At 49.0% G+C, this 26,176-nt stretch overlaps 1 protein-coding gene across 2 annotated transcripts in view; it reads right to left on the reverse strand.

The window, feature by feature from the left end:
* Nucleotides 1–1,919: 1,919 nt before the first annotated feature.
* Nucleotides 1,920–26,176, reverse strand: part of CACNG5 (calcium voltage-gated channel auxiliary subunit gamma 5) — a 95,596-nt gene continuing 71,339 nt past the window's right edge. For both annotated transcript variants that reach the window (XM_077460651.1, XM_077460652.1), the window contains exons 4-6: nucleotides 19,542–19,682; nucleotides 7,305–7,450; nucleotides 1,920–3,552 (exon numbers count right to left, since the gene is read on the reverse strand). In XM_077460651.1, the coding sequence (XP_077316777.1) occupies nucleotides 3,295–3,552; nucleotides 7,305–7,450; nucleotides 19,542–19,682 (545 nt within the window). In that variant the 3' untranslated portion in view covers nucleotides 1,920–3,294. The remainder of the gene's footprint in view (nucleotides 3,553–7,304; nucleotides 7,451–19,541; nucleotides 19,683–26,176) is intronic.

Consider the following 26,176-nt stretch of genomic DNA (forward strand, 5'->3'; position numbering starts at 1 on the left):
CGGGGACCAGAGAGAGAGAGAGGAGGATCAGCAGAGCTAGGGGAGCACAGCACGAGAAACTAGCAATGTCACACGTGGGGCACAGAGTGAGGGCAATTTAGTGGGAAGTTAGTGGGGGCCAAAGAGTGAGGAGGATCAGCAGAGCTAGGGGTCTGGAGCAGTAGAAACTAGCAATGCCACGCGTGGTGCACAGTGTATGAGCAATGTAGGGAGAGGTAAGCGGGGACCAGAGAGCGAGGAAGATCAGCAAACAAGAGGATCAGCACAGCTGGGGGACTGGTGCACGTGAAACTAGCAATGTCACATGTGGTGAGCAGAGTGGGCGCAATATAGTGGGAGGTGAGTGGGGACCAGAGAGAGGGGAGGATCAGCAAACAAGAGGATCAGCAGAGTTGGGGGACTGGATCAGGAGATAGTAGCAATGTCACATGTGGTGCGCAGTGTATGAGCAATATAGGCGAGGTAAGCGGGGACCCGAGAGAGAGGAGGATCAGCAGAGCTGGGGGAACAGAGTAGGAGAAACTAGCAATGTCTCACGTGGTGAGCCGAGAACAATATAGCGTGAGTGGATATCTGACTGAGAGTGAGTGACTTGTATAGCGCTACCTATGCGAACTGAATCGCCTCAGGGCGCTTTTTCTTGCCACCATCTGCGGCTTTGCTGAGTCCTTTTACCCCGTAAGGTCCTGACATGCTTACAAACACATACAACATTGACATACACATATTAAGGCAAATTTTTTTTTTTTTTTTTAGACAAGGTCTAATTAACCTACCAGCATGTCTTTGGAGTGTGGGAGGAAACCGGAGTGCCCGGAGGAAACCCACGCAAGCACAGGGAGAACATGCAAACTCCAGGCAGATGGTGTCGTGGTCAGGATTTGAACCAGCAACTCTATTGCTGCTAGGTGAAAGTGCTAACCACTACACCAAACAACAGCAAACAAGATGATCAGCAAACAAGATGATCAGCAAACAAGATGATCAGCAAACAAGATGATCAGCAGAGCTAGGGGACTGGAGCAGGAGAAACTAGCAATGTCACACGTTGTGCGCAGAGTTGGAGCAATAGAGTGGGAGGTGAGCGGGGACCAGAGAGAGAGGGAGAGAGAGGAGGATCAGCAGAGCTAGGGGAGCACAGCATGAGAAACTAGCAATGTTACCAGGGGACCATAGAGAGAGAGAGGAGGATCAGCAGAGCTAGGGGAGCACAGCGCGAGAAACTAGCAATGTCACACGTTGTGCGCAGAGTTGGAGCAATAGAGTGGGAGGTGAGCGGGGACCAGAGAGAGAGAGAGAGAGAGAGAGAGAGAGGAGGATCAGCAGAGCTAGGGGAGCACAGCATGAGAAACTAGCAATGTTACCAGGGGACCATAGAGAGAGAGAGAGAGGAGGATCAGCAGAGCTAGGGGAGCACAGCACGAGAGACTAGCAATGTCACACGTTGTGTGCAGAGTTGGAGCAATAGAGTGGGAGGTGAGCGGGGACCAGAGAGAGAGAGAGAGAGAGGAGGATCAGCAGAGCTAGGGGAGCACAGCATGAGAAACTAGCACTGTTACCAGGGGACCATAGAGAGAGAGAGAAGGATCAGCAGAGCTGGGGGAGCACAGCATGAGAAACTAGCACTGTTACCAGGGGACCATAGAGAGAGAGAGAGAGGAGGATCAGCAGAGCTAGGGGAGCACAGCACGAGAAACTAGCAATGTTACCAGGGGACCATAGAGAGAGAGAGAGAGGAGGATCAGCAAACAAGAGGATCAGCAGAGCTGGGGGGTTGCTATTCATCTAGGGATCAGCAGAGGTGGGGTTTACTACTGAGTTGGGGGATCTGTTGAATCAGGGTACTAATGAGCTGGCAATCTGCTGAGCTGGGAGTTTACTGATCCCCTTTAAAACAAATAGAAAATCAACACACTCGGGGCATTTTCCAAGCATCTTTAAAGCTTCAAATAAGCATCACAGAAGCATCAAAACATCATAAATACATATTGAATTGGTAACCTGTAAGCCGGTGTGTTAAATCCAAAGCAAGTGTAAATGAGACCTAAATAAGACTTTTATTTTTTTCTTTTCTTTCTTTTTTTGCTTATTCGGAGAGCACAAGCCATGCCATGGAGTTAGAATTCCCATGTTAAAGCAGAAGGTGAGGTGCGTCTTTCTTCTGGAGATGAATCTCTGGGTTCCTCTATCTACAGACGGGAAGCTTTGCACTCTACAGGGATGATCTATTCTACAAGCTCATCTCATATATCTGTATGTTCCTGACTTCCACCCCAACGCTACAGACTTCAGCTTATCCGTCCAGGTAGAGCCCATAGGCCAGATGTTAGTACGGACCCAACATTGATGATGTGGAGGAGCTCAGAGAGTCCCACAAGGATGAACATTCATATACAAGGAGTTGTTTCGTAACGGGAACTCTTTTTTTTCCTGCGCTCTTTTATCCCCTTTTCACCTGGTGAGTGAGATGAGATTTGTTGACAAGATGTTATTTTAGGTAAACTGATACACGGGTCTACGAGAACATCTATCCCCGCCCCCGCTACGGTCGTCACGGGCCGCCAAGGATTGCAAGTCACACGGGATTAACATCAACGATCACACAACAGCGAGCTCTGGATCCTCCTAAGTGCGCACAAGACATCCACGTTCCCTCGTACCCCTGACTTCTACATACGATTTGCACCCTTCTAAACATAGAATAGATTTACTACGCAATGGCGGCCATGCAGGTGAAGCCATTTTGAAAAAAAAAAAAAAAAGAAACGTTCCGAGCTGTTTTCGGATGACTCTTCCTCCGTGATGTCTCGGTCTGTGTCTGCTGAATAGTTTGAAAAAAGGAATCAAATTTTACAAACACAACTGCTAAGCAAATATCAAGACGTGACCATTTAGGACTTGGCCGCGTCCAACCGTTTAGAAAAGTCGTGAGAATGCCTCCAGTCTTTGCCGCGGCCTCCTGATATTAACAAGTTTTCATTCCACGTCAACAAGCTTATCAGATGAGAACAGAAGAGAGACGACTCGGAAGGTGAACATGGAGTAGCCGATGATCCTGCTAGCCGTATACATTGTTGGACTGCACAGAACTGGCTTGACTAACCTATGGTGGAACACGTGGGCTGCAGGAACCCTCTTACATAGGTGTTTAATCTCTGCTAGGTGTTTGTTGAGATCACTTGTCTCTTTAGCAATAAGGAAAAAACGATGAGTGGACTAGAGGACACGTTTGGAGGGTCTGCATGGCCGGCAGAACACCAATACAGTCTCAGGGCTTGGCCACGGTCACCGATTTCAACAGGGAGACGAGGACATCTGGTCGTAGTCAGGGCATTTGAGGAGGGCGGGGTAATTGGAGTTCATCTGCAAAGAGGCTTCGCTGGAGATATCAGAAGGACTTCGCCCTCTTACCCAAGCCTCAGGGTGGAGGAACTGGCCAGAATAGTCAGAACAGTTGCTTAGCCGTGGCCTGTAGAAGCCTGGATGTGGTCTGTAGGCATCCTCGGCGGTGTATCTTTTCATGAAGAGGTACACAGACATTACTCCAGCGCTCTGTGAAAGAGAAGATGGAAAAGTCGTGAACTCAGAAAAAATTGGGATTATTATCCCCTCCCTCCTGCACCTGGATCTCCAACCATTTTAAAGGCTGTGAGACTTGACGTCTTCAAGGAGACCACCATGTGGATTAAACCAAGGCAGGGTTCCCTCCCCAGCTCAGATTGGGCCTGCCTACTTCTGTGATACAGTGGTTGATATGTATGACCATAATTGTGTTAACAGCTATGAGATAGTTTAAGACTTGCAAACCCTATTCTCCTATCTGCCCTCCTGTGTGAAAGTGATAGGCCCCATGAAGTTCAACGTGGAGCTACACTGCTTAGCCCACCTGAATTATTTTATAATGTTCTGCATTCGTGGGGCTAGGCTAAGCTTCGCACCCTTATCCCCGAGGCATTATGAAGTTTGCATCAAACTCTGAGACAGTGGTAGGCCAGGTGCAGTTAGGAACTTTGCCCGTAGGTGGCTCTTACCAGAATAGTTCCTGGTACAGCAGGTAGTGACACTAGGGGTTGGGCCCCTTTTAGGCAGAGCCCTCCCTCAGTGATATCAGGGGTGAGTCAGCACCAATATCTAAGCTAGGTGAGGAGAGGACATAGTCAGGGGTAATGGAAGTCAAACACCCAACACACATGAGCATGTAGCCAACACACCTAGGCCCTGGACAGAGCAGGAGGCCTGGTGAAGTGGACCCATATGCAGGAGGAGCCGGCTGTAGTCATTCTGCCCCTGTTATGGTGGTTTGCAAAAGGACTGACTAGAGATCCTTGTATGAGGCTTTTTCCCTGGAAGGTCCCCAGGAGAGGCGAACCTTGTTGGGAGGTGTCCACAGAGAACCCAGTCTGGTGAGTACTGATGACCCTGGGCAGAGGGGAGACTATAGGGAGATGGCTGTTGGGGTGCTGCACAAGCTTTCACCTGTGATTACTGCAGGTCGTCCACGTTATGTGATAGCCCGTGTATGTTACGTGACTCCACAATATATGTCCTTGTGTTGTGTTGTGACTGTATTACCACTCCCTAAACAACATCAATAAATTTCAGTGAATCTATTAATTGTATGGACAATCCTTCTTCAGGATATAACGGACTTTGGCTGAGAATGTTGTGAGGAGGCCCACGGTGAGGAGCAAGGCACAAGATGGCGGAAGGGGTTGTCCTCAGCAGGTGGGATCGTGTTCTAGCAGTGCTGGAGTGTGGGGGAAGGGACTTGTGCTTGGGCGTTAAAATAAGTCAACCATGAAGTTCCTCTTAGCCCTTGTACACACGGTCGGAAACTCCGACGGAAACGCGTTGTCAGATAATCCGACCGTGTGTGGGCTCCATCGTTCTTTTTCCGTCGGAATGTCGGACCAACAAAGTTTGAGAGCTGGATATAAAATTTTCCAACAACATGATCCGATCAGACTTTGTCCGATAGTTTGTAGAGAATTCCGATCGGACAAAGTGCCACGCATGCTCAGATCAGATTACGAGACCAAAGCTATTGGCTACTAGCCTGAATGTAGTCCCGTTGTAACGAACGAACGTCTTCACATTCTGAACGATCGGATTTTCCGACCGTGTGTATGCAACACCAGTTTCGGGCAAAATCCATCGGAAAAAATCCGACGGATTTTGTGGTCGGAATTTCCGACCGTGTATACAAGGGCTTACACAGTTGTATACATCTGTAACTGTTGTTCCGAGGCCAAGTCGGAGAATGGAGACACTTTATGCCACATTGGGGTTGTTAAGGTCAATGTTATCTCTTTTAGCCAAAAGTGTACAATGTATCTTTTTGCTTGGTTTGGATCATTTTAATAAAGGGCCTAAAAAGAATGGCGGTGCCTTTTTTTTTTGGTACACATTTTTGGGCTCTTGTATTCTGGCACTAGTTTAGACGGAATTTCCAAATTTTAAAAAATGTCAATTGATATGGACTATTAATGTGATACTGCAGTCGATAATGGTCAGATTTAGGCTCTAGGTTACCTTTAATTAGGTTTTAGGGTTAGGTTAGGGGTAGTTTTTTGGGGAGTTATAGGTTAGCTTTTCGGACATGATTAATTATCTACAGCAGCCTTTCTCAACCTTTTCAACACCAAGGAACCCTTGAACTAACCTTCCTGTCTCAGGGAACCCCTACTAAAAATGACTATATCTCCAACTCAAGAAATTTTACAAAGATGGTTAGTAGGGAGAATGCTCCTTACACATGTGGTCATTGGGAGGAAGAGGCAGATCAGTGAAGAGGCAGAAATTGTTCGTGGCTCGAGGAACCTCTAGCAACCTCTGGAGGAAACCTAGGGATCCATGGAACCCTGGTTGAGAAACCCTGATCTATGGTGATAAATTACATGGCAACAAACTACCATACGAGGGAAGTCTGAAAAGTTCACGGCCCGACAGGGAAGGAGTAACCACTTACAGATAAAACTTTATCGTTGCATCAAGCCGCTCCTCCAGATCTTTAGCTCTGAAAATGGCCGCATGAGCACTAAACTGATGTGTTAAAAAAAAAAAAAGTGTCATTGGCATGGAAGCCCAATACGTGAACTGTAGTGTCGTTTGGACTGTGAGGCTGTGCAGGAACTCGTATCTCACTCCTGTTGCCCCACAAATCTTAAAATGAGATAAATGTTATTAATATTCCTTGTTGGCCCCAAACCATCAAGTTCTATACCTGAGGCATCCCTGACCACCAGAGATGTTTGATTTTCCCCCTACATAAAAATACTGTGAGGCAGTGACGACTGGTGCTGTATATTTGGGGGGGGGGGGGCGGCAAACAAGACACCACCACCTCCCGGTAGTTCAGTCGCTCAGTCAACCACCCCCCCCGCTCGCTCATCCGCCCACCAGCCTCGCACTTACCCCATCTAGGTCCTTTCTGTGTCTCCTCCTCGGCGGTGGCTTCTTCCTCCTCTGCGGCTTCACCCTGCGTCTCCGGCTTCACGCCGGCTTCCGCCTTGGCGGCTTCCCTCCTCTTTCCCTCGATCGCTTCTCCTCACGGCCAATCGGGTCTTAAGACCCAGCTTCCTGATTGGCCGGGGGGAAAATCGTGAAGACACACAACTGGGTGGGCTCAGCGCGCAGTGCTCTGCGCCCCGAGCCCACCCTTTTTTTTTTTTAAGCCAATTAGAGCCTCATGCCGCGTACACACGACAGACTTTCCATGAGAAAAGGTCAGACAGAATTATTCCGATCGTGTGTGGGCTTCATCTGACTTCTTTCTTAAAAAAATTCAGATGGACCTAGAAATAGAACATGTTTCAAACCTTTCCGGCGGAATCAATTTCTATCGGGAAAACTGTTCGTCTGTGTGCTGGTCCGACGGACCAAATACGACGCAAGGGCAGCTATTGGCTACTGGCTATTGAACTTCCTTTTCTAGTCCCGTCGTACGTCATCACGTTAGAAATGAACGGACTTTGATGTTATTGTGTGTGGGCAAGTCTGTTCGGTCGGAACTCCGTCTGGAAGACCGTCGGACCTTTTCTGCCGGAAAGTCCGGTCGTGTGTACGGCATCAGGCTTTAATCATGTACTTCAAAAAAGAACCCATTGAAATCCGTGCGTCCGACACCCTGCATCTAGATTAGGGGCCGGGCACACGGATTAGGGGCGGGGGGGCGGCGCCCCTGCCCCCCGTATGGAAGGACCGCCAATACCGTGGGGTCTTCACCCTGGATGAACTTCTCAAATCTTTTCTTTTGTTAGTAAAACCCATCTAAACCTTAGGGCCCCTCTGGAAATCATAATTACCTCTGTGAGGAGGAAGGATATAGCGGCAAACGCAAAGGACCATCCGTACTTGTAACTGAAATAGGTCTCCGAGTCTTTTGTACGATTCAGGATCTCATCGTTAATGCTGGATATGTAGAGGACCAGGCCGACCACCAAGGAGAGTCCTAAGGAGGAAAAGAACATGTTGCCATGAGAATTCAGAGGACCTGGCAAACTTCTGTGTATTGAGGAACAACCAGGTCATCACCAGGAGGGCTGTGCTAGGTCTGGTATTGTTCTGGGGACAGGGAGGCTTCAGGTGGTTATATAATATGTGTGGCATGTCACAGGACCTAGACCACATGTCAAACACATGCCAAATCCCGTCCGCCAGGCCTTGCCATGTGGGCCCTCGCACCCAGTTCTACAGCCAGAACTTGTTCTAACTCCATTCCGCCACCTCCGGCTCTCTCTCTCCGCTGTCACTTGTAAACACAGAAGCCTTCTGCTTTGCTTTCAGCGGTTCCCGGAATGAACTGATCCCTCCATTCACTCACAACAGGGACAGATTTCCAGAATCTAAGAGGGAGAATGATCTCCCTGCAAGGGGAGGCAGAACCTCCTACACAGGGAGGTACTAGAGCTGGCCAGGTAGGAGAGAGAGATGCAAGGGAGCATTTTGGGGTTGCACACTGTGCATAGCGCACCCCTAAACCCTGCACTCTGTACATAGTGCACCCCTAAACCCTGCACTCTGTATGTAACACACTCCTGTACCCTGCACTCTGTACATAGCGCACCCCTAAACCCTGCACTCTGTACATAGCGCACCCCTAAACCCTGCACTCTGTATGTAACGCACCCCTAAACCCTGCACTCTGTACATAGCGTATCCCTAAACCCTGCACTCTGTACATAGCGCATCCCTAAACCCTGCACTCTGTACATAGCGCATCCCTAAACCCTGCTGTCACGTACCTGGTTAGAGAGCCCCGACGTGCAGGGAGCGGCGCCTCGTAAACCACCGGCTCTCGAGCCCCTGGTGATGGAGACAGGGGTTCAGGAGCCCGGAGGACACAAGTGCCTAGCCGGATAGCAGATAGCGGATACAACTGGAACTGATGGTAACAGGAACGGCAGGTGCACCTGGCGTTGGATGTCAGTCAAGGACTGCTGGGCGGCTGGCACAAGTGGACCGTCAAGGTGGCAGAGTCAATGGGTGCCGGACTTCGGGCAGACAGGCGTAGTCAATCAGGCTGTGTCGGTAACTATCAGGCAGCGGAGGTACAGAAGCGAGAGGCAGAGGCGTGGTCAGTCAGGCAGGGTCGGCAACTATCTGGCAGCGGAGGTACAGAAGCGGGAGGCAGAGGCGTAGTCAATCAGGCAAAGGTCAAGGGCAGGCGGAATACAGGCAGAGTCCAGGAACAGGTCGGGTATAATATCAGGAACACAATCACGAACAAACAGCAGAAGTCTCAGGAACGCTGTAGACCGAACAGCGCCGAGGAGCAGGAGCTGTGGCCTTAAATAGTCTATTGGGCAACAGGATTGGTCGTACGGCCCGTTTGCGTACCCCCGCAGGTGGCCGTGGTTACGCTCGTGACCCCGCGCACGTCCGTACGGTGCGAACGCCCGCTTGTGTCGGCGCGCACCTGCGAACGTCTGTTGGAACCTGCGTGCACCCGCGCGTGTTTGTTCGCGTCGACCCGCGTCCGAGGGCGTCGGAGATCCCGTCGTACAGGAACCCTGCAGGTACGTCTCTTCTGTACGATCGGGGTAGTGGAACGACCGTGACATTGCCCCCCCCCAAAGGGCAACCTCCGGATGCCCAACTGCATCATCCTATCAGGATGGGACCTCTTAAAGGCTTGGACTAGTTTTGCAGCATGCAGGTTGGACTCTGGTTCCCACGAGTTCTCCTCAGGGCCGTAGCCCTTCCACTTTACCAAGAACTGGATCTGGTTCCGTCTCTTCCTGCAGTCCAGGATGGACTCGACCTCGTACTCCAGTTCCCCATCAATTGTCACGGGCTCAGGAGGATTGGTATTCCGGTCAACAAAGGGATCAGGAACCGCAGGCTTCAGTAGCGAGACATGAAAGACCGGGTGTATCCTGAATGACTCCGGGAGTTTCAGCTCGACGGCCACGTCATTTAGTTTCCTTACGATGGGAAATGGACCCACAAACCTCGGGCCCAGCTTCTTGGATGGGCAGGCTAGCTTCAAATTTAGTGTGGACAACCAGACCAGGTCCCCGACCTGGAGGTCAAGTTCCCCTCTTCTCCTCTTGTCAAAGGCCTCTTTATAGCATTTCTGGGTCTTCGCCAGGGTCTCTTGAAGAAGCTTGTTATTGTTCAAAAAAAAATTAAGGTCCTCCAGGACTGCAGGTACAGAACATTCGGGGAGACTACCGGACAAAAAGGACGGATGAAAACCAAAATTTGCAAAAAATGGTGACTGTTTAGTGGCAGAATGAGTAGCATTATTATAAGCAAACTCTGCAAGCGGTAAAAGTGATGCCCAATCATCCTGAGAGAAAGAGGAGAAACAACGCAGATATTGTTCTAACGTCTGGTTGGTTCGCTCGGTCTGGCCATTGGTTTGAGGGTGATAGGCCGAGGAGAGACGGAGCTCAATCTTCAGGGCTTCACAGAGGGCTTTCCAGAACCTAGACGTAAATTGTACTCCTCTGTCAGAGGTAATGTCAGCAGGAACACCGTGGAGCCTTACTACTTCCTTAATAAAGGCCTTGGCCGTTTCTGTGGCCGACGGGGTCCCCCTCATCGGTATGAAGTGGGCCATCTTGGTAAACCTGTCTACCACTACCAGGATAGAGGAGAAGCCTTCAGAGAGGGGCAGATCCACTATAAAGTCCATAGATATCATCTTCCATGGTCTGTCCGGGATGGGTAAAGGTCTCAACAAGCCCCAAGCCCCTAATTTGCTACCTTTATTCCTGATGCAGGTGGTGCATGCCTCCACATATTCCCTGCAATGCTTCCTCATCTGGGGCCACCAGAACGTGCGCTGGAGCAAGTCCGTGGTCTTGGACACCCCAAAATGACCGGCCAATGGATGGTCGTGACAGGAACTGAGGACCGCCGTGCGGATCTCTTGGGGGACGAAGATTCGGTCCAGGTGCCAGAGAAGTCCGTCCTTGGAGGTTAAGGAGATGTCCGGTGGGATGGCTGGATCGCTGGAAGCCTGTTTAATTTGAGATAGGAGGCCTTCCTGGAGCAGAAGGAAGTTTCCTGGAGGCAGGATGGTGTCGGGGGTATGAGGTTCCACAGCTTCGTTGTACATCCGGGAAAGAGCATCAGGCTTCACATTCTTTGACCCGGGCCGGTATGTGATGTGGAACACAAATCTGGAAAAGAAAAGTGCCCACCGGGCCTGCCGAGGTTTCAATCGCTTGGCTGCTTTCAAATACTCGAGATTTTTATGGTCGGTATAGACCAGGATTGGATGAGAGGCGCCTTCAAGGAGATAGCGCCATTCCTCCAATGCTGCCTTGATCGCTAGGAGCTCCCGGTCACCGACATCGTAGTTGCGCTCGGCTTCTGAGAGTTTGCGGGAGAAGAAAGCCACCGGGTACAGAAGTGACTTGGGTCCCTGTCTCTGGGAAAGTACTGCCCCGACGGCCACTTCCGAAGCGTCCACCTCTAGGATATAAGGCAGCGAGGCGTCGGGGTGTTTGAGAATTGAGGCAGAGATAAACAGGTTCTTCAGAGTTTCGAAGGCCTCCTGAGCCCTAGGGGTCCACTGAAATTTCTGGTTCTGCTTGGTCAGCTCAGTGATGGGGGAAATAATGGAAGAAAATCCCCTGATGAATTTTCTGTAAAAGTTCGCGAATCCCACGAAGCGTTGGACCCCTTTCTTGTCCGAGGGAGCGGGCCAGTTTATGATGGCTGAAATTTTCTGTGGGTCCATCTCTATGCCGTTTACGGAGATGATCAAGCCCAGGAATTGGATACTCTGCTGTTCGAAAACGCACTTCTCCGGTTTGGCGTAAAGGCCATGGAGGCGGAGACGGGCCAGGACACTTCTCACATGCTCCCGGTGTTCAGCTAAAGAGGAAGAGAAGATTAAGATGTCATCGAGATATATAACAACAAACAAATCAAGGTACTCTCTAAAGGCATCGTTAACAAAGTGTTGAAATGTAGCGGGAGCGTTACAAAGTCCAAAGGGCATAACTCGGTACTCATAATGTCCGAAGCGGGTACGGAAGGCGGTCTTCCATTCGTCGCCTTTGCGAATGCGAATGAGGTTGTACGCGCCCCGTAAGTCTAACTTGGAGAACACCTTGGCCGACCCCAGTCTCTGAAATAATTCGGGCACTAACGGTAGAGGATAACGGTTCTTAATTGTAACTTTGTTGAGTGCTCGGTAGTCCACACAGGGCCGTAAGGAATGGTCCTTCTTCTGAACAAAGAAAATCCCTGCGCCTGCTGGGGAAGTGGATGGTCGTATGAAACCCTTCTTCAGGTTATCGTCCAGGTAGGTTTTTAAAGCACCCAGCTCGGTTTCAGATAAGGGGAAGATCCTCCCGAACGGGATCTCCGCTCCCGGGAGTAGGTCAATAGGGCAATCGTATTGCCTGTGGGGAGGTAAAGTCTCTGCGCCCTTTTTACTGAATACATCTAAAAACTGGTGGTAAGCTTCGGGCACAACCCGTCGGAGCTCAGTGTCTGTTTCCATGCAGAGCAGAGAAGAAGAGGCAGGATCTGTGTTGGCGGCTGGGAAGCAGTTTTGATGACAATATGCAGACGGGAACTCTACTTCTCCAGTGAACCAGTTAATCAGAGGGTTGTGGGCCTTCAACCAGGGCATGCCCAGGATCACAGGAAACAGGGGGGATTTGATGATATCCAGACTCAGGAATTCCTGATGAGTTCCGGCTATGGTGACGAAAAGCGGGGACGTCTCCTGAGTAACGGGTCCGGATTTAAGGGAGGAGCCGTCGGCCAGAAAGATTGAAAGTCCCTTTACCCTAGGCCGAAGAGGGATGTTATTCTTCAGGGCAAAAGACAGGTCCATGAAGCCGCTGCAAGCTCCAGAGTCTATGATGGCGTCAACGCTGAGAGTCCCTCCGGAAAACTGTAGGAGAAGAGGTACAACCAGGTGAGAGATGGTGTTGGTGCTGGGCAGAATGGCAGGAGAAGCAGAAGGTGCAAGAAGGCACTTGCGTGACTTGGCGGGGCAGGTGCGAACGTAATGTCCAGATTCCCCACAATAAAGGCAAAGGTTGCCAGTTCTCCGGCGTTGGCGCTCCTCGGGCGTCAAGGAAGGGCGAAGTAGACCCAGTTGCATAGGCTCCGAAGGATCCCGAGCAGGTGGAGCAGGAAGGACCGGAGGGTTGGGACTTGGAACCCGCGGCATCATCCAGACTGGGCGAGAAGTGGAAGTTGAGCGCTCTAAACGACGTTCCCTCAAACGCCTGTCAATCTGAATCGAGAGATCGATGAGGGCTTCGAGGGTTTCAGGGGTTCCCACGCGAGCCAATTCATCCTTTAATGCCTCCGAAAGTCCCATGCGGAACTGGTAGCGAAGGGCTGAGTTATTCCACTCTGTATCGGCACTCCAACGCCTGAACTCAGACACATAGTCCTCTACTGGCCTGCGACCCTGCTGGAGTACATGCAAAGCTGCTTCTGCAGTGGCGGCGAGTTGCGGGTCCTCGTACAGTCGGGACATGGCTAGGAAGAAATCGTTCAAAGAATCCAAAGAGGGGTCCTTCCGTTCGAGGAGACGATGTGCCCAGGTCTGAGGTTCGTCGGTTAATAGAGAAATGACGAACCCCACTTTTGTTGCCTCAAGAGAAAAAGTCCGGGGTTGGAGGGCGAAAAAGAGCTCGCAGGAGTTCCGGAAGGCCCTGAACTTATTCCGGTTACCGGAGAAGCGGTCTGGTGTAGGTACCCTTGGTTCTGGCGGCAACATGACCACTGATGGTGGGCCTGGAGACCCAGAGGCAGCCGGGGCTGCGGCAGATAGGGCCTGGACCTGTTCCTCCAAACGTCCGTAGCCTTCTTGTAGGCTCTTCACGGCCTGGGTGAGGCCGGCTAGATGATGGCAGAGTTCATCCATGGGAGACGCTCCCTGCGAGGGCTCAGACATCCTGGCTGTTCGGTACTGTCACGTACCTGGTTAGAGAGCCCCGACGTGCAGGGAGCGGCGCCTCGTAAACCACCGGCTCTCGAGCCCCTGGTGATGGAGACAGGGGTTCAGGAGCCCGGAGGACACAAGTGCCTAGCCGGATAGCAGATAGCGGATACAACTGGAACTGATGGTAACAGGAACGGCAGGTGCACCTGGCGTTGGATGTCAGTCAAGGACTGCTGGGCGGCTGGCACAAGTGGACCGTCAAGGTGGCAGAGTCAATGGGTGCCGGACTTCGGGCAGACAGGCGTAGTCAATCAGGCTGGGTCGGTAACTATCAGGCAGCGGAGGTACAGAAGCGAGAGGCAGAGGCGTGGTCAGTCAGGCAGGGTCGGCAACTATCTGGCAGCGGAGGTACAGAAGCGGGAGGCAGAGGCGTAGTCAATCAGGCAAAGGTCAAGGGCAGGCGGAATACAGGCAGAGTCCAGGAACAGGTCGGGTATAATATCAGGAACACAATCACGAACAAACAGCAGAAGTCTCAGGAACGCTGTAGACCGAACAGCGCCGAGGAGCAGGAGCTGTGGCCTTAAATAGTCTATTGGGCAACAGGATTGGTCGTACGGCCCGTTTGCGTACCCCCGCAGGTGGCCGTGGTTACGCTCGTGACCCCGCGCACGTCCGTACGGTGCGAACGCCCGCTTGTGTCGGCGCGCACCTGCGAACGTCTGTTGGAACCTGCGTGCACCCGCGCGTGTTTGTTCGCGTCGACCCGCGTCCGAGGGCGTCGGAGATCCCGTCGTACAGGAACCCTGCAGGTACGTCTCTTCTGTACGATCGGGGTAGTGGAACGACCGTGACACCTGCACTCTGTACATAGCGCACCCCTAAACCCTGCACTCTGTACATAGCGCATCCCTAAACCCTGCACTCTGTACATAGCGTATCCCTAAACCCTGCACTTTGTATGTAGCTCACCCCTGAACTCTGCACACTGTACGTAGCACACCCCTAAACACTGCATTCTCTATGTAACATACTCTTGAATCCTGCACTCTGTATATAGCACACCCCTGAACTCGTCACACTGTAAATAACACACTCCTGAACCCTGCACTCTGTATGTAGCGAACTTCTAAACCCTGCACTCTGTACACAGCGCACCCCTGAACCCTATACGCTTTATGTAGCACACCCATAAACCCTGCACGCTATACATTGTGCACCCCTGAACTCCCCTGAACAATCCTTGCACAGTATGATCTCTCTCTGACCAATCCTTGCACAGGATGATCTCTCTGAACAATCCTTGCACAGGATGATCTCTCTCTGACCAATCCTTGCACAGGATGATCTCTCACTGACCAATCCTTGCACAGGATGATCTCTCACTGACCAATCCTTGCACAGGATGATCTCTCTCTGACCAATCCTTGCACAGGATGATCTCTCACTGACCAATCCTTGCACAGGATGATCTCTCTCTGAACAATCCTTGCACAGGATGATCTCTCACTGACCAATCCTTGCACAGGATGATCTCTCTCTCTGACCAATCCTTGCACAGGATGATCTCTCTCTCTGACCAATCCTTGCACAGGATGATCTCTCTCTGACCAATCCTTGCACAGGATGATCTCTCTCCAACCAATCCTTGCACAGGATGATCTCTCTCTGACCAATCCTTGCACAGTATGATCTCTCACTGGCCAATCCTGGCACAAGACAATCTCTCTTCCAACCAAAATCGGCTGCAAAGATCTTATGATCTGTGTGAACCCACTGTAAAGTGTGCCAGTGATGATTTGCAGTTTGTGTTGTTTTGTACTCCTCAGAGCACATAAAGTGTTCCTAAGACCCGACCCAATCTACAGAACGCTCCAACGAATAAAACGCTTGTCCTTCATGAACCTCCAATGTGTGTCCGCCCCACTCCATCCATAGACGGCCTCTTTTACCACTCATCCCGGGGGGGGGGGGGGGCATTAATCTCTAATCTCCTTGTGCCCACCTGTCACTCCCACCAGTCTTCTCCTAATCCGCCATTTCCTGCCGCCCCCCCATCTCCGTCCTCCACATCTCTATATGATAAACCCGGGATTAGGAGCATTGTCATTTTCTTCCATAATCATAAGGTGCAGAGCAAGGCATGCTGGGAGAACCTTATAGAGAGGCTTATAGAACATCTGTGACAGAATAATCATCGGGAAGCCACCAGAGGGGAGCCGACCGTCATGTGAGACTTTGTGAAATAAAGAGGTTATTGGCCAAGGAGTAAGAATTGTTTGTATAGGTCACTGTATATACTGATATATATATATATACACACACACATACACTATGTTACCAAAAGTATTGGGACACCTGCCTTTTCGCTCACATGAACTTTAATGACATCCCAGTCGAATGCCTCATACACGCGTTCGGAAATTCCGACAGAAAAAGTTCAGATTATGTTGTCGGAATGCGTGGGCTCTATCAGACTTTTTCCATCTGAATTTCCGACGGAAAAAAAAAATTCGAGAGCTGGATCTAAAATTTTCCGACAACAAAATCCGATCGGACTTTTTCTGATCGTGTGTAGAGAATTCCGACGCACAAAGTGCCACGCATGCTCATAAAAAAAAAAATTGGAGACGAAAGCTATTGGCTACTGGCCTCCACGTAGTCCCGTCGTACGTTTTGTGCGTCACCTTGTTCTGAGCGTTTGGATTTTCCAACAACTTTGTGCGACCGTGTGTATGCAAGACAAGTTTTGGCCAAAATCCATCGGGAAAAAATCTGATGGATTTTGTGGTCGGAATGTCCGATCGTGTGTACGGGGCATTAGTCCACAGGGCCCAATATTGAGTCGGCCCTTTGCAGCTATAAAAGCTTCAACTGTTCTGGGAAGGCCGTCCACAAGGTTTAGGAGGGTGTCTATGGGAAGGTTTGACCCATTCTTCCAGAAGAGCATTTGTGAGGTCGGGCACTGATGTTGGACCCTGGCGGCTCGCATTCTCTGCTCTAATTCATCCCAATGGGGTTGAGGTTGGGACTCTGTGCAGGCAAGTCAAGCTCCTCCACCCCAAACTCGCTCATCCATGTCTTTATGGACCTTGCTTTGTGCTCTGGTGGGCAGTCATGTTGGAACAGGAAGGGGCCGTCCCCAAACTGTTCCCACAAAGTTGGGAGCATGAAATTGTCCAAGATGTCTTGGTATGCTGACGCCTTAAGAGTTCCCTTCACTGGAACTAAGGGGCCAAACCCAACCCCTGAAAAACAACCCCCACGCCATAATCACCCCTCCCCCCACACCATAATCCCCCCTCCACCAAATGATTTGGAGCAGTGCACAAAGCAAGGTCCATAAAGACATGGATGAGCGAGTTTGGGGTGACTGGCCTGTACAGAGTCCTGACCTCAACCGGATACATCACTTTTGAAATGAATTAGAGCAGAGACTGTGAGCCAGGCCTTCTCATCCAACATCAGTGCCTGACCTCACAAATGTTCTTCTGGAAGAATGGTCAAACATTCCCATAGACACCCTCCTAAACCTTGTGGACGGCCTTCCCAGAACAGTTGAAGCTGTTATAGCTGCAAAGGGCCAACTCAATATTGAGCCCTCCGGACTAATGCCCCCGTACACACGATCGGACATTCCGACCACAAAATCCATCAGATTTTTTCCGATGGATTTTGGCCAAAACTTGTCTTGCATACACACGGTCACACAAAGTTGTCAGAAAATCCGATCGCTCAGAACAAGGCGACGCACAAAACGTACGACGGGACTACGTGGAGGCCAGTAGCCAATGGCTTTCGTCTCCAAATTTTTTCTGCGCATGCGTGGCACTTTGTGCGTCGGAATTCTCTACACACGATCAGAAAAAGTCCGATCCCTGAGGGTCGTACTTTCCTCTTCTAATTCCTCCCTCCCTCCCTCCCTCCCTCCTGGACAGCTGGCGCAATATTCAGCAGCTGATAAGGACTCGCTTATTATAGGGCAATGATTGAGTGGGAGGGGCAGTGCGAGTGGCGAGCGCGCCCGTACCAGATGACAATACCCAAGGTCTGTGCGTGGCAGAGCCAATTCTCCGCTTCACCGCCTTCATTGAACTGGGAGAGAAATAAACATGACCTGCAAAATGGCATTTCTGGGGCAGAATGATTGAGTTTGTTGTCCCCGATGTGCAGAATGGAGGAGAAGTCCAGATAATGCAAAGTGCCGAGTGTGCAGAAAAAGGGGCAACCTTGTCACCCCCAATGTCACCCCCAATGTCGCCCCCAATGTCACCCCCAATGTAACCCCCAATGTCGCCGCTCCTCCTGTGATGTCCTATTACCTTTCCACCATCTCTCCTTTTATACATCTTTTTATTTCTCCAACTGAACAACTTTGCTACATAGTAATTTAGCTACTTTGCTAAATATTCTGCATACGGTGTCTGGAAAAAGTATTCATACCCCTTAAAATTTCCCCACATTTTCTCATGTTACAACCAAAAACTTATTTTATCGGGATTTTATGTGATGGACCAACACAAAGTGTCACATAATTGTGAAGTGGAAGGAAAATGATAAACGATACAAATAAATATGTGAAAAGTGTGGGGGAGGGGCATTTGTATGGCGCCCCCCGGAGTCAATACTTTGTAGAACCCCCTTTCTCTACAAGTCTTTTTGGGGGTGTCTCTACCAGCTTTGCCCATCTAGAGAGGACATTTCTGCCCATTCTTCTTCTTTGGAAAATATCTCAAGCTCTGTCAGATTGGATGGAGAGCGTCTGTGATCAGCAATTTTCAAGTCTGGCCACAGATTCTCAATGGGATTTAGGTCTGGACTGTGACTGGGCCATTCTAACACATGAATATGCTTTGATGTAAACCATTCCATTGTAGCTCTGGCTGGATGTTTCGGGTCGTTGTCCTGCTGGAAGGGGAACCTCCGCCCCGGGCTCAAGTCTTTTGCAGACTAACAGGTTTTCTTCTAAGATTGTCCTGTATTTGTCTCCATCCATCTTCCCATCAACTCTGACCAGCTTCCCTGTCCCTGCTGAAGAAAACCATCCCCACCACATGATGCTGTCACCACCATGTCTCACGGTGGGGATGGTGTGTTCAGGGGGATGGGCGGTGTTAGTTTCCCCCACACATAGCGTTTTACTTTTAGGCCATAAAGTTGAATTTTGGTCTCCTCTGACCAGATCACCTTCTTCCACATGTTTGCTGCCCCCTCCCCCACATGGCTTCTCACAAACTACAAACAGGACTTCTTATGACTTTCTTTCTCCAATGTCTTTCTTCTTGTCACTCTTCCATAAAGGGCAGATTTGTGGAGAGACGACTAATAGTTGTCCTGTGGACAGATTCTCCCCCCTGAGCTGTGGATCTCTGCAGCTCCTCCAGAGTTACCATGGACCTCTTGGCTCTTCTCTGATGAATGCTCTCCTTGCCCGGCCCGGTCAGTTTAGGTGGACGACCATGTCTTGGTAGGTTTTGCAGTTGTGCCATACTCTTTCCATTTTTCGATGATGGATTGAACAGAGCTCCATGAGATGGTCAAAGCTTGGGAGATTTTATTATAACCGAACCCTGCTTTATACTTCTCCACAACTTCATCCCTGACCTGTCTGGTGTGTTCCTTGGCCTTCATGATGCTGTTTGCTCACTAAGGTTCTCTAAAAAACCTCTGAGGGCTTCACAGAACAGCTGTATTTATACTGAGATTAAATAACACACAGGTGGTCTCTATTTACTAATTAGGCGACTTCTGAAGGCAATTGGTTCCTCTAGATTTTAGTTAGGGGTATCAGAGTAAAGGGGGCTGAATACAAATGCCCCTCCCCCACACTTTTCACATATTTATTTGTATAATTTATCATTTTCCTTCCACTTCAAAATTATGTGACACTTTGTGTTGGTCCATCACATAAAATCCCAATAAAATACATCTTCTAGATTGTAAGCTCTAATGATCAGGGCCCTCTTGTATTGATTTGTATTGTACCTGTACTGTTTGCCCTCATGTTGTAAAGCGCTGCGCAAACTGCTGTTGCTATATAAATCTTGTATTATAATAATAATAATAATAATAATAAATTTACATTTTTTGGTTGTAACATGACAAAATGTGAGAATTTTTCAAGGGGTATGAATACTTTTCAAAGCGCTGTATACAGGTGTGAATTACTCACCGGACAGGATGAAGAAGATTCCCGACACGAAGGCCAGAATGGTCCGATGGGGCCGGATGTGTCCGACGTTGTTGAGTATAAATCCGATAAACATAAAGAAGAGGCTGACCAATGGGAAGGGAGTGGCTGACCGAATCATTTCTGCAGGAAGACAAAAAATAAATAAAAAATGAATTATACCGATGAGAACTTTCCTTCTGAGTGACATTCAGAGATCGGCTATAAGGAGATCGTCAATAGACCACCTAAAGAGGAGGAAAAACCAGGATCGGACCATCCATGAGTTCTCCTTATTGGGAAGGAGTGTGGCCCCTTCCAATGGAATGTGTCTCAGTAAATGGTACAATGCACAGGGTATGCACTGGGGGGGGGAGGGTCATGTCATTCATTTGTAATGGGACCCCATCAAACATGCCTAAAACACGCCGGACACTCCGGGCATAAAATACCAGAACGCGGTGTGCTGCCTATGTTGAAGACTAAGTCCATCTTTCATATCTAGAATGTAAGATAATGCGGGCCGTTTTTAAGGCAGGGCCCTGTCGTTTTTGTGGGGCCCAAAGTAGCTGCCTCATACTTGCCAACTATCCTGGTTTAAATTATCTCGTCCCTTGAGGTTTTAGTCCCGTGCTGTGTCCCGATATCTCAGTGTGAAGTGCTGCTACTAATGCTGCCCAGCTCTGCCCTATTGTTGTGTACAGAGGACTCACCTGCAGACCTTGTGTTTACATGTAAATAACGGGCATTCATATGTAAATAGCGGCAGCCGGCGGCATTGATATGTATATCATGCCCCCCTGGGGTCATATCCACATTAATCTCTAGCAACCAACAAGCAGAAATCACATGCTGTAACCTTTAGCAACTAATCAGTGAGCTGTAACGTGTGCTGTAACCTCTAGCAACCAGTCAGTGAGCGGTAATGATACACTGTAACCTCTAGCAACCAGTCAGTGAGCGGTAATGATACACTGTAACCTCTAGCAACCAGTCAGTGAGCGGTAATGATACACTGTAACCTCTAGCAACCAGTCAGTGAGCGGTAATGATACACTGTAACCTCTGGCAACCAGTCAGTGAGCGGTAATGATACACTGTAACCTCTAGCAACCAGTCAGTGAGCGGTAATGATACACTGTAACCTCTGGCAACCAATTGCAATAGCTGCCTGATTCGATTCAGTAAACTGATTTTGAGTCTAGCTTCTATTCCTTGTATGTCTCAGAGCAGGGGAAGAGAAAAACTGCATGGGGGGGGGCAAGAAAACTTTTGCCCAGGGTCCAATAAATATTAAAGATGGCCCTTAAGATAATGCATGATCGCAGTCTACAGCCCCGCCTCCAAACTGCCCCCCCCCCCTTATGGAATACAGGTCTTTTCCGCCTCAGTGCATTTTTTTTTTATTTGGCTACGCCCACACATCCATGTCAAATTACTGCAAGCCTCATCTGCTGCCGCAGCAGAGAGGCTCTGAGATCCGCCCACATTTATAATCCCTTTATACTCCCTCCAGCCCCCTGTATGGACAATGGAGGAATAGTCTGCAATAGACACGTGCAATTCGTTTAGTTCTGAATTCGTTTTTTCTTTTACGAATTTCGACAAGTCTGTTAGTTCAGAAACATTCGAATTAACGAAAACCAGTTTAACGAATTTTTCAGAATATTCGAATATTCAGAAATTCGTAGATTCGTACATTCATAAATTTGAGTATTCGAAAAGTCCTAGATTCATACATTTGTAAATTTGAATATTTGAAAATTCATAAACTCAAAAATTCGGAGATTCAAAAACTCGTAAATTCGAAAATCCAACAACCCAAAAATTTGAATATTCGAAAATCTGTAAATTTATAAATTTCAACACTCGGAAATTCAAAAATCCGAAAATCTGAAATAATACCGAACTATTAAATTGTAGGTATTGTAATTTCCTTTCAAATGTGGCTGTTAGTGAACGTATTAGTGAACAAATTTATCCGGAGTTACGAATTACCCAAAATAACGAATGCCGTAGCTAAATGAATGGAGCGTAACAAATTAATAATAATAACAATAATAACAAAACTTTTTTATTATTATTATTTATTATTAATTCAATCTGTTCCATTTGTTTAGATGCGGCATTAATTATTTTGGATTATTTGTAATTTTGGATGAATTCGTATTCGTTACGTTCACAATACCTATAATTTAGTAGTTATTATCAGTTAGTTATTATTTAGAATTTTCGTTATTTCTAATTTTCGGATTTTCTTTGTAATTTTGGAATTCACTAATTTTTTTTAATTTTCAAATTTACAAATTTACAAATTGCGATCATAACAAATGATCCGAAAAATGAAAAAAGAAAAACCCCAAAAAAACGTTTTTGTTATCATTACTGAATTCTATACAAATTACTTAGCACCAGAAAATGATATGTGGTTTTGCATTCTCTAAGACGGCAGTACTGGGAGGTGGGTAGGGGGTGTAACCAAGGAAAGGTGCTCGGGGGTGGGTAGGGAGTGTAACCAAGGAATGGTGCTCGGGGGTGGGTAGGGAGTGTAACCAAGGAATGGTGCTCGGGGGTGGGTAGGGGGTGTAACCAAGGAATGGTGCTCGGGGGTGGGTAGGGGGTGTAACCAAGGAATGGTGCTCGGGGGTGGGTAGGGAGTGTAACCAAGGAATGGTGCTCGGGGGTGGGTAGGGGGTGTAACCAAGGAATGGTGCTCGGGGGTGGGTAGGGGGTGTAACCAAGGAATTGTGCTCAGGGGTGGGTAGGGGTGTAACCAAGGAATGCTCGGGGGTGGGTAGGGGGTGTAACCAAGGAATGCTCGGGGGTGGGTAGGGGGTGTAACCAAGGAATGGTGCTCGGGTGGGTAGGGGGTGTAACCAAGGAATTGTGCTCAGGGGTGGGTAGGGGTGTAACCAAGGAATGCTCGGGGATGGGTAGGGGGTGTAACCAAGGAATGCTCGGGGGTGGGTAGGGGGTGTAACCAAGGAATGGTGCTCGGGGTTGGGTAGGGGGTGTGACCAAGGAATGGTGCTCGGGGGTGGGTAGGGGGTGTAACCAAGGAATGGTGCTCGGGGGTGGGTAGGGGTGGAGAAAAGGGGGTGACTCGGAAAAAAAAGCCTGATAACAACAATATGGAGAACGAGGGAGGGACAATGAAGGGAGCGTCTTCCAAGTGTGGCTGGACTTTGGGGGGAGTGTTACAGTGAAGGGAAAAAAGTATTTGATTGGCAGCTGATTTTGTACGTTTGCCCGCTGACAAATGATCAGTCTATAATTTTATAGGTCGGTTTATTATCACGGTGAGAGACAGAATAACAACAAATATATCCAAAAAAACGTTATAAATTGATTTGCATTTTAATGAGTGAAATAAGTATTTGATCCCCTATCAATCAGCAACATTTCTGGCTCCCAGGTGTCTTCTATACAGGTAACAAGCTGAGATTAGGAGCACTCTCTCTTAAAGGTGAGTGCTCCTAATCTCAGCTTGTTATCTGTATAAAAGACACCTGTCCACAGAATCAATCAGATTCCAATCTCTCCACCATGGAGACCAAAGATCTGTCCAAGGATGTCGGGGAGAAGATTGGAGACCTACACAAGGCTGGAATGGGCTACAAGACCATCGCCAAGCAGCTTGGTGAGAGGAGACATTAGTTGGTGCAATTATTCGCAAATGGAAGAAACACAAAATAACGATGGATCTCCTCGGTCTGGGGCTCCATGGAAGATCTCACCTCGTGGAGGATCAATGATCAGGAGAACGGTGAGGAATCCGCCCAGAACTACACCGGAGAATCTTCTCCATGATCTCAGCTGGGACCATAGTCACCAAGAGAACAATCGGTAACACACTACACCGTGAGGGACTGAAATCCTGTAGCCCCCGCAAGGTCCCCCTGCTCAGGAAATCACATGTACAGGTCCCCCCGCTCAGGAAATCACATGTACAGGTCCCCCCGCTCAGGAAATCACATGTACAGGTCCCCCCGCTCAGGAAATCACATGTACAGGTCCGTCTGAAGATCACTAATGAACATCGAATGATTCCGAGGAGAATCGGGGGAAGTGTTGTGGTCAGAGGAGACCGAAATTGAGCCCTTTGGCATCAACTCAACTCGCCGTGTTTGGAGGAGGAGGAATGTTGCCTATGACCCCAAGAACACCATCCCCCACCATCATACATGGAGGACCTATGACCCCAAGAACACCATCCCCCACCGTCATACATGGAGGACCTATGACCCCAAGAACACCATCCCCCATCGTCATACATGGAGGTCCTATGACCCCAAGAACACCATCCCCCACCGTCATACATGGAGGACCTATGACCCCAAGAACACCACCCCCCACCGTCATACATGGAGGACCTATGACCCCAAGAACACCATCCCCCACCGTCATACATGGAGGACCTATGACCCCAAGAACACCATCCCCTACGTCATACATGGAGGACCTATGACCCCAAGAACACCATCCCCCACCGTCATACATGGAGGACTTATGACTCCAAGAACACCATCCCCCACCGTCATACATGGAGGTCCTATGACCCCCAAGAACACCATCCCCCACCGTCATACATGGAGGACCTATGACCCCAAGAACACCATCCCCCACCGTCATACATGGAGGACTTATGACTCCAAGAACACCATCCCCCACTGTCATACATGGAGGACCTATGACCCCAAGAACACCATCCCCCACCGTCATACATGGAGGACCTATGACCCCAAGAACACCATCCCCCACCGTCATACATGGAGGACTTATGACTCCAAGAACACCATCCCCCACCGTCATACATGGAGGACCTATGACCCCAAGAACACCATCCCCCACCGTCATACATGGAAGGGGAGACATTATACTTTGGGGGTGTTTTTCTGCTAAGGGGACAGCACAACTTCACTGCATCAAAAGGAACGATGGACAGGGCCATGTACCATCAAATCTTGGATGAGAACCTCCTTCCCTCAGCCAGGACATTGAAGATGGGTCATGGATGGATCTTCCAGCATAACAATGACCCAAAACACACGGCCTCAACAACAAAGGAGTTGCTCAAGAAGAAGCACATTGAGGTTCTGGAGTGGCCTAGCCGGTCTCCAGACCTTAATCCCATAGAAAATATGTGGAGGGACCTGAAGATTCGAGTCACCAAACATCAGCCTGGAAACCTTCATGACTTGGAGAGGATCTGCAAAGAGGACAAAATCCCTCCTGAGATGTGCGAACCTGGAGGCCAACTCCAAGAAACGTCTGACCTCTGTGATCGCCAACAAGGGTTTCTCCACCAGCTACTAAGTCATGTTCTGTGAAGGGTTCACATACTTATTTCACTCATTAAAATGCAAATTAATTTATAACTTTTTGGAAATGCGTTTTTCTGGATATTTTTGTTGTTATTCTCTCACTGTTATAATAAACCGACCAATAAAATTATAGACTCATCAGTGGGGAAAACGTACAAAATCAGCAGCCAATCAAATGCTTTTTTTCCCTCACTGTATGTGTCGGGAAAGGAAGCATGTGAATAATTGAGCTTTGTACATTGGTGGGGATTGTGGGAATAGCGGGACTTCTATGGGACTTCTATGGGACTTCTCTGGGACTTCTATGGGACTTCTCTGGGACTTCTCTGGGACTTCTATGGGACTTCTCTGGGACTTCTCTGGGACTTCTATGGGACTTCTATGGGACTTCTATGGGACTTCTCTGGGACTTCTATGGGACTTCTCTGGGACTTCTATGGGACTTCTATGGGACTTCTATGGGACTTCTCTGGGACTTCTATGGGACTTCTCTGGGACTTCTATGGGACTTCTCTGGGACTTCTATGGGACTTCTCTGGGACTTCTATGGGACTTCTCTGGGACTTCTCTGGGACTTCTCTGGGACTTCTCTGGGACTTCTCTGGGACTTCTATGGGACTTCTATGGGACTTCTCTGGGACTTCTATGGGACTTCTATGGGACTTCTCTGGGACTTCTCTGGGACTTCTCTGGGATACATTGTGGGATTAATAATAGGGATGTATCAATCATACACATATTTCTTGAAGAGACACTTGGTGAGATATTATGGGATGGGCGCTGATCATTGGGTGGGTAGAAGATCAGGAGGACAATGTATTACTGGAAGAGTAATGTTGGGCTATTTATTGCACCGACACTCCCAGTCACCCCTCCATCACATGTCTGCTTGCTGCGTAGGTGGCGGCACACGGGGCCCGCTGTAATCACACTCTGTCACACGGGGCCCCTCGTACCTGGGAAGGTGTCAGGGAGGAAGAGAAAAAAAATCTCAGCAACTCGCAGAATTATCTGGATAAATTTTGGAGATTTTACTGGTAAAATAGATTCAGAAAGTATTTCGGTATGGTTCAGAACTGTCCCTGATAGGAGCACTCCTCACCATCACCCCCCAGCTTGTATTATATACTGGGGGTACTGGTTTGTATCACCGAGGGGCCACCCTTATCCAGTGCCAGGACAAGGTCACCTATAGCTCAGGGAGAGAACATGTGCCCCCCCCCCACAAAAGATGTATGAGATGTACTGCCAAATCTGCCCCCTGCTGAAATACCCCTCCCAGTACAAATCTCTGCCTTCCCCAAATGCCTCCCC

Source organism: Lithobates pipiens, unplaced genomic scaffold, assembly GCF_037356315.1.
Source record: "Lithobates pipiens isolate NorthernLeopardFrog02 unplaced genomic scaffold, aLitPip1_a1.2 Scaffold_28, whole genome shotgun sequence".
In the NCBI taxonomy this organism is placed as follows: Eukaryota; Metazoa; Chordata; class Amphibia; order Anura; family Ranidae; genus Lithobates; species Lithobates pipiens.